Genomic DNA, 15765 nt, shown 5'->3' with positions numbered 1-15765 from the left:
CAGCGGGACCTACTTCTCAGTAAACAACTTTAGGATTGTAGCTAACAGGCGCTTAACTAGATATAACCTTTGGAAATTTGTGAACAGATAAGCTGCTGTTTTTTAAAACTGCCAGGGGAAGCTGCTGGAAGGTGCCAATTAAAAACAAGGCTGAGGTATAATGGAGTGTAAACTTTTACCCTAGTTATTTTTATTTTAATTATTAGGTATTTATACCCTGCTTTTCTCCCTAATGTGGACACAAAGTGACTTAAAACGTTCTTTCTTCCTGTGAGGTAAGTTAGAGTATGTGTGACTGGTGCAAGGCCAGAAAGCTTCCATGGAAGAGTGGGGATTCGAACCTGGGTCTCCCAGAACCACCTAGCTTGCAACCTCAATCTCCCATTCTGCACACACACACACACACACACACAAGTATTTTCCTGTGGGCAAAAATATACAGGCACTTGTATGATTTCCTCACAGGGCAAATAGCAGCCTGTTTGTGTTAATGTGATTGCGGAAAAGGGGTGGTGAGGTGGGAAGGGTTTACTGTTCCCTGACAGCCCAGTTCCACATTGGGGCCTCAGAACAGCTATTTACAATTCAGAAGTCAACATGATCGCTCCTTCATATCTAATTTAACCTCTCACTATTATACAAGCCATATTCTATTTTTATGTGTATCCCTCACAACCCCAAAGAATTTAAAGTGTATTAAACATCCCCCTTCTTTTCTCACCCCATTTTAAAACCTTAGAACCCTTAGCAAATATTCCTTCTGGCTCTACTAAGAAAGGTCATGTCCAGGAACTTCCCTAAAATCTCTGGAAAATTCAATTTTTCCATTGGCATCTCCATGAAAAACTCATCCCCAGCGTTAGCGAACTGCTGTTTCATGCCCTTTATTATTTTCCCTTTTAAACAGCAAGCTTCTTGGGGAGGAAGGCCTTAACTGCTTCAACCAATGGAATTTGGGAGGGTGCTATGTACCCTGGCGATACTTCATGAATACAGAGTTAATTTTTAAAAAATTTATACATGTTTATTCTTCAAGGAGGCCAGGGCTGCATCTGTCCCCACGATAATCCTGTGTGGTAAATTATGCTCAGAAATGGCAGCTAATCCAGAGTTAGCTTTGTGGTAGAAGGGGAATTTGAAACTATCCAAATTATTTTTGACTAGCAACAAAGCCCGTTGTGAGAAGAAATACAACGGGCTCTAGAAAGGGGAGGGCGGATAGGCAGGCATTCCCTCCTCCTCTGTCACTCATCCTGGCCAGCGAAGGAGAGGGGTGGGCGCCACCTGCTCCACGTGTGATCTTGGCCACGTGAAGGGGAGGTGGGCTTTGCTACCTGCTCCATGCCTGATACAGGCCAGGTAAAGGGGGGGTGGGCATTGCCACCTGCTCCTCTCCTGATCGCAGGCGGGTGAAGGGGAAACTAGCATTGCCGACACTTGATTATAGATGGGTGAAGGGGGGCGCTCCCAGTTGGGTGCGGCGGGTGGCTGGGGAGGTGCATGTGCGTCTTCCCAGCCCTCCTGCTCCGTTGTTCTGCGTGCTGCCCTGGACACCTGCCGTGCCTGGCCCGCGGCTGCTGTGCCCGGATGGGTGTGTGTGGTGGCAGTGGTGGTGTAGGACGGGAGGGCTGGCAGGCTGCAGCAGCTGCGGGCTAGGCATGGCAGGTGGCTGGGGCGGTGCGCGAGCGGCTTCCCATCTCTCCCACTCAGCCGCCAGCGCTGCCGCCGCCAGCTCCACAATGCGAGCACCTGCCCCCGCCCCCCCTCCAGCGCCTCAGCGCTCAAGGCAGGGGCCAGACCTGCCTCAATGGGTGCACTGGCCCTGGTTCCCATCCTGAACCCAGCCTGGCCTTCCTACCATGGCATATTTTCTGGAGGGACATGGCGCCTTGCCTAGGCTTCCCTCTGCGGCAGCGCCCTCTGGTGGTGCACCAGGATATAAAGTGAGTTGTCTGAAATACGCTTACTCTATTATATAATAGGATCCTGTCTTTCATCCACAGAGCTCAGGGCATCAGTTCTCTCCTCCCCATTTTCCCCACACAACAATCTTGTGGGGTAGGTTAGGCTGAGAGATTGTGCCTAGCCCAGGGTCAGCTTCATAACTAGAAGACGGATTTGAACCCATTGATCCACTTTTGTCCTTGTTCACCCTGCAGAGAGCCAGTTTGGTGTAGTGGTTAAGAGCGTGGGACTCTAACCTGGGGAGCCGGGTTTAATTCCCTGCTCCTCTACTTGAAGCCAGCTGGGTGACCTTGGGTCAGTCACAGCTTCTAGAAGTTCTCTCAGCTCCACTGTTGTGGGGATAATAATAACATACTTTGTAAACCACTTTGTGTGTTAAGTCATCCTGAAGGGCGGTATATAAATCGAATGTTGTTATTATTTATTATTATTAGAGAGCTCAAGGCATTATATATGATTCTCCTTTCTCTGTCCAACCCCTTTTATTACAAAAATCCTGTGAGGTAAGTGATGGTAGGATAGGGTTGCCCAGATTGCTTCATGGTCTAGGGATTTCAACCTGGATCAGCACATTTAACCACATTAGACTAGGTCAGTCCACGCTCTAACACAGGAACCACTACACTGGATCTATGTGATATCATAAATTAGCAAACCAATCCTGTCATGCTTAAAATAAGGATGAGAAAAGATTAATTTTCACCATTTGGCGCTGTAGAAAAGCAGCATCTTTTGCACTCCTCTGACTACAGCTAGAAAGAGCTGTACTTCTGATGCACAGCTCGGAGTAGTACAGACCTGTTTCCTCCTCTGCGTCTGTCCACTTGGGCGACAGCAAGAGAGCCAACTTGGTATAATGTTTAAAGCTGGGACACCCAGGTTCAGGTCCCTAGTGTGCTATGACACTTGCTGGGTGGGCTTCTTCCGCTCAGTCTAGCCTACCTCACAGGGTTGTTGTGAGGATAAAATAGAGGAGGGGAGAACGATGACTGCACGACCCAAGACTGGATGACCGATGACCCCGAGCACCTCGGAATTTATTGAAAAGGATAAAAATTAAACGGTAGATATTCTTCTTTATATTGCAAACTTCGTGGGGGGGGGTTGCAACTTGTAACCTTTTTGCCCCCCCCCCCCCAATATTGCATATTTTACAATTTTGTCTGTTAAGGAAGACTGCGTTTGTATCGGCTGTATATATGTTGGAATTATTGTAGAACCCCGCCTTGCAGAACGCGCCGGACTGTACAAAATCTGCTTCCAAATGAGGGCAAAACAAAAGGACGGGTGATTGGCAGAAGTTTCGGTCGCTGCTGCTGAGCATGCCCGAGATGAATTGAGCATGCTCAGATGTATTTAGGGGTGGGGGGAGGAGGATTTGCTGAGTTTCTTTTAGGTTTGGTTGGCAGCTGGAATTGCACCCCCCCAAACTGGTTTGATCTTCTTTCCCTTTTGCTCTGTTGGGAGGGGGCGGGGTGGGGTGGCTGGGCGACTGCTGGCCGAGGGAGAGGGGCTGGGAATGCCTTTCTTTTGCTCTCCCCTCTGTGCTTTGATGAGGCCTTAGCCACATTTTCGTGTATTGTTGTCTGTCCTTTTCCCTTTTAACAGTGGGTTGGGGGGGATCCTTTTCCTCTTCTGGGTTTCTTTTGACTTCTCCCCCCCCCCCTTTTTTAAAAAACTGTATTTTCCCCTGTAGTACTTTGCTTCCAGAGTTATTTAACTGATCTGGAGCTACGGCTGAACACTTGAGTTAGCCTCGCTTTCAGAGAAACTCCCAAATAAAATGTATGAAGATAAGATCAGGGTTTCCTTTATGCGGGGATTAAACCCTTGACTTTTCTGTCCTTCAACCCTTGAGTTATATATGGCTTTACAACTGCTTCCTTGCACTGGTCGTCTTTTAAATATTTCGGTTTTAAGAATGTCTTCATTGGTGGTTTTATCTGTATGATATTTTTTCCTCTGTGTCTGTTCGTATGCAGCTTCCAGATGCCCTTGTGCTGGCTGGTTTTAGCAGATTAAAAATTAGTCCTTTTTGTTTAGAAGCAAGCCCTCACTGAGGTCAGAGGAGTTACTTCCAAAAACATGCCTAAGAATACAGGCATAATTTGCCACCTTGCCATTTTGTTAGCCTTTCCTTTCCTTTGATGTCTACCCTCACCACATCTAAATTTAAATAGTAAGATCCTTGGGGCAGGCACCCCTCTTTTGTCATGTTACCTAGAATAGTGGTGATGTGTAGACCAAACAATCGTAAGACATTCACATGCCCTGAATCAGTTCCCTCATTAATGAGTAGATCAAGAGAACCCACACTCAAGACCTTTAAAAAATAGGGACTAAGAGGGAGAAGTGATAGGAGTTTATGGAATTATATAGGAAAAAGTGAATAGCAAAAGTTGTTTCTCCCTTTCTCTTAATACTAGAACTTGTAGCCACCCAGTGAAATTGATGAGCAGTAGACCCAGGATATAGAAAACATAGCACATAATTAGCTTGCGGAACTCTCTGCCGCATGATACAGTGATGGCCAGTGGCTTTGCTGGCTTGAAAAGGGAATTAGACAAAGTTACATATTTGCAGGAAGTAGAATGGACTGCTCCACTTAAGACTGTATGTGGAGGATTAGCATTGTTGAATATTCTGCTCCCCCTTGAAACAACAAAAAATCTCCTTGAAAATGGAAAACTAGCACAGCAGAGGGAAAGGCTTGCTCCCTGATGTGCAAGTTTTCTGTTTCCAGGGAGGTACTATTATAACCATGGAAGCAAAAGTGGTGTCTGCCCTTTCCTGCCGCCTTATTCACCATTTGTTCAGTATCTTATAAGCATATATTGAATGAGTAGAGGAGAAAAATCCACTGTTGCTTCAACCAATCTGGTTGCCTGTATAATATGGTATATATTATTTATTTTATTTAGATAACTTTTATGGCACCTCTCCAGAACCCACCCAAGACAACTCACAGATAAAACAATTTTAAAAGCTCTAGAAGTTTATTAGAATGGTCTCCTGCCGTGCCTCTAGGAAATGGATTGACCTTTCCTGTGGGTTGCCAGATCGTTCCATCTGATTGGAGGTAAAAGAATGGCTACCGCAGAGCAATCTCAGGTAGGAGAATTGTGGGTGCTTTGGATGGACTCATGGTGAGAGGGGAAATCTGCAAGGGGATGAAGGCAGTAGGCTCTTGGTCAGTGGTAGCAAAACCTGCTTATCGCTAGACCTGGAGCCTGTGCAAACATTCAAGAACTCACATGGTACAGTCCTCTCTTGGAACTATACTGCTCAAGAGTGCATGGATTGCCTCCAGTCACGCCTCCCTGCATGCAGAAAACTATAATGTAGCAGAGATAAACTCTTTGTTTATCTCTGCTACATTATATGGATTCTACCTTGTCCAAATAGGGCTATTTAAAGTGATGCCCAGAAAAGCGGTGGTTCTGAACAAATTATCCCTCACTCCCATCCCACCGCATGAGCATTCTTGGTATAATCTTCAGTTTTGTATTTTATGAAGTATTCTCCCCGGTTGCTGAGCCATCCCTAGTGAAATAAGACACTGTTGTTATTTTAGGGTGTCTGAACAGGAGACAGATTAAGGGAGCAATTAGGTCTATTCTAGGTCCTAATTAGGTCTAGGTCCTAATTAGGTCTATTCAGTTAATAAGGCTGTATTGTAAGGAAATGGTTCAGGAAGACACTTTGGTAAAGAACAGGGAGTGTGGACAATACCACTGTATATAGTCTGTACTGTCTGTTGCTATAAGTATGATCCTGCTATGTAATTTCTGCACTGTTTAATGTGTCGTGTTTTAATGCGTCTGCTTTGTTTTAGCCTTGTTTTAACTCCATTTTTTCAGAAATCTGCTTCTTTTGAGTTTTCTGCAATCCATAGCCTATTGCATTGTTTAATGGATGCCCCATCTTGTTGATTGTATTGAGTTATACTGTGTAATCCACCCTGAGTCTCAATGAGAAAGACAGACTATAAATAATGTAAATTAAAAAAAATAAGTAAGTCAATAAGTAAGTCCCATGCTGTTCAGTGGGGCTTACTTCTAGGAAAGGAAAGGGCCTTTGGACTGCAGCCTGATTTGCTTCAAGCTTCCCAGAAGGCTTATGGGTAGAGTGAGATTTGAACTGGGAAAGTTCAGCTCAGAACTCAGGCTTTTAACCACTGTACTACACGACCTCCCTCAATGGGTTTAATCAGTTCTTGTTTCTTGGGGAGATTCCTCTCTCCTCCACTATGATTTCCAAGTTTCTGATGGCAGGTGAGGTAGTTTGATGCCTTTTCAGAAGGGGAGCTTTAGATCGTTTATTAGCTTCGTTTTGCTGAGGTGGCTGGTGCTTGAAGATGCTTCCCTCCTTTAGGGGCTGGTGACCTTCGAGGATGTGGCCGTGTACTTCACAGAGGGACAGTGGGCCATGCTGGATCCTGCACAGCAAGCCCTGTACGTGGATGTGATGCGGGAGAACTATGGGAACGTGGTTGCTGTGGGTAAGGATTCCTTTCCTTTTCTTTGGCAGCAATACAGGAGACCCACCCGGACCCACAAAACCCTAATTGGGTTAGTCCTTCAGCTCCATGTTTGAAATACTTCTTCCCTTCCCCAAATATCCCAGCCGTTTTCTGTGGTTGTACAAGGAAGGCTCAAACATCCAACTGGAGGTCAAGCTATGCATAATTTGGGGGGTGTTAATTTTTCTTTAGCAAGTTTTTTATTTTATATTACTTCATGTATACCCCACCTTTCCCTGTCAGCTAGGTTAAACTGTGTGTGTGTATGACAGGCCCAAGATCACCCAGGCTTTCATAGCAGAGCGGGGATTCAGACTTGAGTCTCCCAGATCCCAGTCCCACTCTCTAAACACTACCACCAGACTGGTGTGACTGCCCCAGTGCTTTTTCAAGGAGGAGGAAGGAGGGAGGCAGGGAAGAACTTTAACCCTTTCCTCTCCCACCATTTTCCAAATGAAAAAAAGGCATTCTTGAACAGCTCGGGGGTGGGGACGAGAATGCTGGTATTCATAAGTTCGGAGGTAGTAGAACCGAGTGTTCAGCTTTTAGACTCTTCAGGGAGAGGCAAGGGAATCATATTTTTTAATACTGCCTCGCATAAAAAGCTCCCTGCAAGAAGAAAACTAACAGAGCAGGGAGCAGGCTGAGTTGGAACCTTCACAGGTTTTCTTTTACAGAGCAGAGTGTTCAAAAGGGGTATCCTTTATCTGAATGGCAGTCCAGTGTACCAGCACAACATTCTGTGACCTCATTGGGTTTCATCATATTCACATGGGCAGTAGGACAGCTTGTGTGTGTGTATCACATTTTGAATGTTCCCCTATGTTAAAAGTCACATCCAACTAGAAAATAAGTGCAGCAGGAAAAATGCTGGGCTAATTCTTTCTGACAAATATGTGCTAGCTTTCTCTTTGCAGAGACGCTTTTTTAAAACATGCGAGTACATTCAAATTGTACATGCAGATTGATCCAGCCAGAGAGTTCAAGATCAGATTCAAGCCTCTGGGTCCTCTTCAGGTGCTGAATATCCCCCAAACCAAACTTAGGTACCATTGGAAAAACTATGCACACCTTTCAAAGGTGAATAGTTTAGTTCTAGTTAGGAACCAAGGTCTCATGAGTAAGAAAGGATTGTCTTGTGTGCCCAGGCAAATAGTCCCCTCTAGCTAGGGTGGCCAATATGCCTGGGGGGAAAATGTCCCTTGAACAGAGACTGAATGGAAATGGATGCAGAGGACTTAGCCGTGTTAGTCTGTAGTAGCAAAATCAAAAGGAGTCCAGTAGCACCTTTAAGACTAACCAACTTTATTGTAGCATAAGCTTTCGAGAATCACAGTTCTCTTCGTCAGACGACGCCATGCATCTGACGAAGAGAACCGTGATTCTCAAAAGCTTATGCTACAATAAAGTTGGTTAGTCTTAAAGGTGCTACTGGACTCTTTTTGAATGGAAATGGACAGCTAAAGCTTTTCATGGTGTGGAGGTAAATAGCATCATCTGGTAAATAACATCATGTTAAACCCCTATTAAAGGAGGGGAAAACTCCCCCCCCCCCGGCTATTTAGCAAGGCTGCCTCTAGACCAGGGACAGTAAACTAATACCTTTGTGTAGACTAACTTGACGGGAGCAGACAGTGCCTATAAGCAGCATACCCAAATCTTTAATCTTCCAATTCTGGGATCCCAAGGTTCATGGGTTGAACTGGAGAGAGTGCAGGCATTAGTCTGACAACAAGCAGTAGGTATTTCTTGGTTGTCCAGGCAAAAACAAAAGACCCAGGGTCTGAGTGTATACATTTGCAGTAGCTTATTGGGTTAGGCTCCATTCCTGGACTCTTGATGTCCCAAGTTCAAGTCTCTCCCTGCTGCAATCAAAATTCCCAGAGAGGTAATCCAAGTTTTTGAGTTATATATTTACTCAGAAGGAAGATGACACCCTTAAAAATGTTACACACCCACACACAAATTATTATTGGACATAACTAACTTGCGTGTGAATGCAAGACCCTCTCTTTTTTGGTACGTGGAAAAAAAACTAGTCTTGCATTTGTGTAACTATGGTAAAACTCTCCATCAGACTTGGTGCATCTAAAAAACACGAAGGGAAAGAAGATTTGTTTAACCCCACTTAAAGGGGTAGTGCTCTGATTCCAAAGCGTACATTCTGGTCTTGCCAGTAAGTCCCTTTGACAGATCAGTTACCCTCTGTAGGATTACCAGTAGCGAAGGCAGGAGCTGAAGAAATTTCGGAAAGGGAGGCTGTTATGTATCCAAGGGTGCTGACAGATATTCCGAGAGGCGGGTGCTGGAGGAAGCATGGTCCCTAGGCGTTCTTCTTGCTCCTCTCGTCTGTTGAAGTCTTGGTAGGACTCGGTTTCCCAGCAGCAGCTTCCAAAGGGGAGAGACTCCCAGCGTCTCACAGTCCTTAGTGTCGTAGGAAGACTTCTCTGATGCAGAGGTTTTTGGGTTATGGGCCTTCAGCATTCCCTCTGTAGCAGAGATGAGATCTGAACAAGTTCTCCCTTTCCTAAGCTCAAGGGAGATGTCAGTTGAAATCACTGACAGGCCTTTGCCCCGCTGCCTGCTAGAAATAAAACAGAATTCCTGACTTTCTCTGTTTCCTTTCCTCCTTCCTCCAGTGGGATTGTCGCTTTCAAAGCCAGACTTGATCTGCTTCCTCGACCAAGGGGAAGTGCTGTGGGAACCCGATCAGCAAGAATTCAAAGTCAGGGAGATCCCGTCAAGCATCAGCTCAGGTGAGGAAACTGACAGGCCACCTTGCCCCCCCCCCACACACATTCAGGTCAGATAGAAGCTTCATGAGGGACAACTGATAATCCTCCCAATCTGGAACAAAATGTTAATGGAGCTAAAAGGAGCCTGAGAGATCGTGCTCTGGTATCACCAGATGCACCTCTCTTTGGGAGGGGAGATGGGAGCTCACTCTGGTGCGCCCTGCATAGTTTTATGAGCTCTGGGAGCAATCCCCCATTTCCTGATGGGTGGCCAAGGTGCCCCACACACACCTGGGTACAGCTGTGAGCGCCTGAGATTCACAAGTTGTAAGAGGCTGACCGGGTTTCTGTAAGAGGGGACAGCAGGCTCCATCGTAGCTCTGATCAATGATCCCCCCTCCCGTAAATCTGTGGGTCTTTGTAGGTGTCCAGCCATACAGATCTCTCACTTCTGGCCTGGTCGATGGTATGGATTCCCTCCCCGCTCCTGTTGTGGCCTTTTACGGTTTTCTTTGGCTGCTTCATGGTTTACTGTTTACATTTTTAATTGTTTTATTCTGTCTTGTGATTTTAATTGTTGTATGCTGCTGTTGATGAAATTTTAGGTGTTTTGCTTTGTGTGGGTTTTTTTAAAAAAACAAATTATGCTTTTTATGGCTTTATTGACTGTAAGCAAGAATTGGATAAAAATGTCTTTAAATAAGAGTTTGAGGGTAGAATATTTTGGTTTTTAGATGATCCACCTATGTGTTGTTGGCGCTATCTTAGAAGAGGAATTCTCTTCCTTTATAAGAGTAGAAAACTACTAAGATAGTAGTTATCATTTAGTTGAATGCTTTAAAAACTTTTTAAAAAAATACTACAGTAAAAAAAATTTTTTTATAAATGTCTTCCCTAAATAACTGGGGGTGCCTTATTAGTCAAAGTGGTTATTTGCCCAAATGTTGCATTCTTAGTCTTTTTAGAAATGTAGGCTCCACTTTATTTTTTTCACATGTTCTGTTCTTTAAATTGGCTGGATGAGTTGAAATATGGCATTAATACCGACCTCAGTTCAGGCACTGTTACAGAGATTTTTAGCTTTTATAGGATTACCTTGCACAAATTAACTAAAGATTCGAGTCCAGCAGCATCTTAGAGACCATCAAGATTTTCAGAGTATAAGATTTCAAGAATCAGAGCTCCCTTCTTCAAGTACCTTGAAGAAAACCTTGTTGGTTGTAAAGGAGCTACTGGGCTTGAATCTTGCTGTTCTCCAGCAGACCAACATGGCTACCAACCTGAAACCAGATCAACTAAACGTTTTCCAACGATGCTGCAAAAGCCTACGTTTCCTACACTTTTTGAAATGTATATTGGGATGATAACTTATCAATCTTTTGTTTGTTTCCACAAGGAGACCAGAATGTGAGTGAGGAGGAGGAGAAACCTCTTCGGCTAATACGTTTTGCACCGGAGGATGAAAGCAAAACATTGTTGCCAAGACTGCTAGTGGATGTTTCCCGTTCTCAGGAAAACGGAGACAGCTCTAGTACCTGGCTTGGACCAGACAGGCAGAAGAGAAAGCGAGAGATTAGAGCCATTCCTAATGGGAAAAGCAACACAGGTCTTAGTGAAAACACAGCCCAAAAGCCAAGCTGCAAGAATAGAAGACGGAAGACACGCACAGAGTCAGGGAGAAATTCTGCTCAAAAAACCTCTGATAGAACCCGAACCGTAGCAAAATCAGAAAAGTGTTCAGTCTGTGGAAAGAGCTTTTGTAATAACACTTACCTTGTTATCCATGAGCGATCTCATACGGGAGAGAAGCCATATGCGTGCTCAGACTGTGGGCGAAGCTTCAGTTCCTCCTCCAACCTTCTTTCGCATGAGAGAATCCACACAGGAGAGAAACCCTACGAATGTTTTGATTGTGGGAGAAGTTTTGTGCGGAATCGAGACCTTCAAGCACACAGAAGGATCCACACTGGTGAGAAACCGCATGCCTGTTCCTATTGTGGGAAGAAGTTCAGGAGCAAGACGCATGTTGTCAGACATGAAAAAATTCACATGGAAGATAGGCCGTTTAAATGCTCGGTGTGTGGGAAGGGATTCCGACTAAAAGAGCATCTTGCTGTTCATGAGAGAACTCATACAGGAGAAAAACCCTATGAGTGCCTGGTCTGCGGGAGGAGTTTCAATTGTGCAGCAAACTTTCACAGGCATAAAAAAACTCATGGAGGTGAGAAGCCACATAAGTGTTCAGAGTGTGGGAAAAGCTTTAGGAATAGCTCAGACCTGAAATCTCATAGAAGAATCCACACTGGTGAAAAACCTTATCACTGCTCAGATTGCGGGAAAAACTTCCGTTGCAGTTCAAGCCTTATAACGCACAAGAGAACCCACAAAGGTGAAAAACCATACAAATGCCCCGAGTGTGGCAAATGCTTAAGTCAGAAATGGTGCCTTATTAATCACCAGAGAACCCACAAGTATAAATGCTCAGACTGTGAGAAAAGCTTCAGCCAAAGCTCAGCCCTTCAGTTGCATAGAAGAAAACACACTGGTGAGAAACCATTCAGATGCCTGCGCTGTGGTAAGTGCTTTGATCGGAGATCACTGCTGATCATTCATGAAAGGATTCACACGGGCGAGAGACCATATGTTTGCTCAGAGTGCGGGAAAAGCTTTATACAGAAATCCAAGCTTATTCGACATGAGAAAATTCACACAGGAGAGAAACCATACAGATGCCCGCATTGTGAGAAGAATTTCAGTGAAAGAGCAAACCTCGTTCAACACATGAGAATACACACAGGAGAGAAACCGTACAAATGTTTGCATTGTGGGAAATGTTTCAGCCAAAGGTCACACTTCATTGAACATGAGAGATCCCATCCAGGAGAGAAATCTTATGACTGTTCAGAATGTGGGAAAAGCTTCAGCCATATTTCACGCCTTCTTAAGCATCAGAAGATTCACACCGGGGAAAGCCCGTACAAATGTTTGGACTGTGGGAAATGCTTTGCTGGAAACTCTCATCTAAAATCACATAAAAGAATCCATTCTGCAGAGAAACCATACCAGTGTTCAGATTGTGGGAAAAGCTTCAGGCATAACTCGGCCCTTACTGTTCATAAGAGAATGCACACAGGAGAAAAACCATTTAAATGCTTGGCTTGTGGGAAAAGCTTCAGCAATAGCTCAGGCCTTACGGCGCACAGAAGAACCCACTTGCAAAAGAAGCTGTTTCAGTGTTCCAGTTGTGGGAGAAGCTTCATGAAGAAGTCTGGCCTTCTTAAGCACAAGAGAATTCACAGAAGGGGGAAACCATTGAAATGCTCCTCTTGTGGAAAGACCTTCATTCAGAAAGCACAACTCACTGTACATCAGAAAATCCATGCACAAGGAGCAAAGCATTAAGAAGAGATTGGGCTGAAGACATATCTTAATTGCAGAGACCATAGATTATGAAGAACAACATGCCATCGAGTTGCAGCTGCAGTGGTTGGCAAAAACTACATGGGCAGGAGAGAATAAGACACCTGCAGCCCATGAAGAGCCCTCTTTAGACAGAAGGGTGGATGGAGGTTTATTCTGTCCGAAGAGAAACCACTTCTGCCCAGAGTTGATTAGCACACAGGCCATCCAATCATCAACCAATTTCCACCCTCCTTCCTGCGATCCAAACCAAGCAGAGCAAATGACAAGCTGGTCTTTGAGTCTGGATATGTCCGTGCAGCCGCGACACAGAGACATTTGCAGTGCCAGTGGAACATCCACACAGCACTCCAGCTGTAGGGTCACCAGGCCTGCCTGCTCAATCTCTGGGAGCTGTTTGCGGGTGGAGCCTGGGAGGGGGAAGTGTTGGGCGGTTGATAACAATATGTGGAGTCTCCTGGAAATGGCACTCCCGATTTGAAGCAAAGACAGAGCAAAATACCAATGAGATTGTGTTCGTTCCTGGAGTGCCATGGAGCGTGTGATGTCAAAGGATGGAGAACATTGTTCCCCCCTCCATTTTTTTCTGCTGCTTGCTGGATCCAAGGTGGTCAGTGGAGGGTTGGGCTGGGGGTTCCCTCACTCACAACAGGCATCTGACCGTCTCACCTTGCCCTCCATGCCACTTTTTCAAGAATGGGTATTTGCTATAGCATCATAGCATTATAACTTTACAATGATATACTGATTTCCCAATTTGTTATCACATTTTAACCCGTGGGGGCGCATTCCTTTTAAAACAGACATGTGGAAACTAAGGGTCTCTCTGTCTATTTTGGAGTAATGCTCTAACCACTAAACCATGGGGCTGTATTGAAATGCCTGTTCTCTCTCACTGCCAGTGTCTTGCAGCTGAACAGATCTCTGACTGAAGAGAAGTCAGAAGTTTATTTATTCCAGCTATCAAGTGAAAACCGTGTATCACAGCCAATAATCATTCGACATTGTCTTTTATTTAAAATCAATCACTCTTGAAATTATTGAATCCCTATTTTGCCATGGAAGTTCACTGGGTGACCTTAGGCCAGTCACACTTTCTCAACCTAACCTACCTCACAGGGTTGTTGTGAGGATAAAATGGAGGAGGGGAGAATGAGGTGAGTCACTTTGGGTCCCCATCGGGAAGAAAGGCGGGGTATAAATAAAATAAATAAAAATAAATAAGATACAAAATACACTTCCATATATCAAGGATACCAGAAACAGATAAGCATACATGTCATCTTACCATCCCTTATCAAATCTATTTTAAAGCTAAAAAAGATAATACAGTTTTAAGGATATCACCAAAGCACTTTGAGAAAGATTAGATACTCTCATGCAACCCAAGCCTGAGAGATTCAGCGTTGGCCAGGTGTGGCTATCTTCTATATGTTCAATTATGTGAAACTCTCATAACCATATCAAAACCTTCCAGTTTGTCACTTCTGATGGTAAGATACGAGCACTTCTCTGAGCTCTAAAAGAAATTTCCCATAGAAATAAATGTAACAAACTCTGTACTTTTTAGATAACGTTCAGAGATTTATCTTGGCATCTCGCCAGCTATTGAAAATGTAACGCAACATTTGCTGAGAAAGTACATGTTTTGCAAATATAAAACTAAAGCAAATTCCTGGGTTTTTTTGTTCAATCAATACCTGTAACGGACAACGGGTTCTTTTAAAAGCCCCCCAAAAAACTGGTGGAGGTATGAGGGACTGAGGCAAGAAAGATGAAATCAATGTGTAAATGCGCAATTTCCTGTCCATACAATGTGCACCCTTGGACTGATTTTTAAGTGAAGGTCATGGAGAGGGCCCTCAAGTCATAGCTGGTGGGGTTTTCATGACAAGAGACTAGCAGAGGTGGTTTGCCATTGCCTGCCTCTGGATCCCTGGTCTTCACTGGAGTTCTCCCATCCAATCATACCAAACCAGATTTGGGAAAGAACAGAGCAAAGCAGGGGGACGTTTGGCAAATGGACGATAAGAGGATGTTACGTGTTGCTTCCAGAAGTACTCCAGTTTTGAACAAAGGCAGAGCAAAACGTGGAAGCGGCTTCAGTCACGAGGAGAGGGCCTGCTCCCCGCCCCTTTCCCAGCCAAATTCAATATGCAAAAAAAATTGTGGGGAAGCATTAAATAAATAAATTTTAAAAGCAGAAATCTTCAAAATGGTGTTCATCCTGCCTGTTGCCACGCTTCAGTCAGAATTCACAGTGGAGAGATGGACTAATGTCTGGGAGACCCCAGTTCAAATCTCCACTCTGCCATGGAAGCTTACTGGGAGCCAAGCTACAAGTGACGCCTTATACAGGTTGGACACTTGTCAGCTTCCCTCAAGTTTTGATGGGAAATGTAGGCGTCCTGGTTTTACAGCTTGGCTCTCCATTACAGCTGCAAGACCAGGATGCCAACATTTCCCATCAAAACTTGAGGGAAGCTGACAAGTGTCCAACCTGTGTCAGGCGTCACTTGTAGCTTGGCTCTGAGTTACCTTGGGCCAGTCACACACACTCAACTACCTCTCAGGGTGGTTCAGGGGATAAAACACAGGAGAGAATGATGTAAGTTACTTTGGTTCCCCTCTGGGGAGAAAGGATGTAAATGAAGTAAAATACATGTGCCTTTGTGGGAGGAAATGAAAGGGACCAGGACCACAACACATGCTTTCCATAGTAGAGTCCCGAGTTCAGTTCCTGGCATATCAGCTTAAAAGATCTCTAGGGGAGGCAAGGTTCTCTGGGTTAGCACAGCATCACAGGAGGAAGGTTTAAACCCTTTTTGTGCCAGAATTCCAAAGGTGCCCAAAGGCTGGAAAAGGCAATTTTTTAAAGGGAGGGACCCTGGTAGAACACCTGCTTTGCATGCTGAAAATCCCAACTCGATCCTTGGCAACTCTATTTACAGGATCTCAGGAAATAAGAGAAAACCTTCCTTGCTTGGGGCAAGCTGGAGCTCATTATTTATAAGACAGATTTCCAGGTTGAGTCACAACCCACTCGTAGTGACTCCGTCTGCAGGGTAGTTGTTCTGTGGGGTTCTTTTTAGGATTTGGACACAATAAGCACACTGACGTAGA

The 15765-nt window shown here is 44.7% G+C and overlaps 1 protein-coding gene across 1 annotated transcript in view; it reads left to right on the top strand.

The window, feature by feature from the left end:
• Positions 1-3343: 3343 nt before the first annotated feature.
• The window catches only part of LOC129329361 (zinc finger protein 208-like), a 192776-nt gene continuing 180354 nt past the window's right edge, over positions 3344-15765 (top strand). Inside the window, exons 1-5 of the mRNA XM_054978899.1 lie at positions 3344-3398; positions 4887-5076; positions 6340-6466; positions 9127-9243; positions 10619-12314. Coding sequence (XP_054834874.1) covers positions 5053-5076; positions 6340-6466; positions 9127-9243; positions 10619-12314 — 1964 coding nt within the window. The 5' untranslated portion in view covers positions 3344-3398; positions 4887-5052. The remainder of the gene's footprint in view (positions 3399-4886; positions 5077-6339; positions 6467-9126; positions 9244-10618; positions 12315-15765) is intronic.

Source organism: Eublepharis macularius, chromosome 4, assembly GCF_028583425.1.
Source record: "Eublepharis macularius isolate TG4126 chromosome 4, MPM_Emac_v1.0, whole genome shotgun sequence".
In the NCBI taxonomy this organism is placed as follows: domain Eukaryota; kingdom Metazoa; phylum Chordata; class Lepidosauria; order Squamata; family Eublepharidae; genus Eublepharis; species Eublepharis macularius.
The sequence above is the reverse complement of the archived record's forward strand: the minus strand, read 5'-3'. Positions and strand labels throughout refer to the sequence as shown.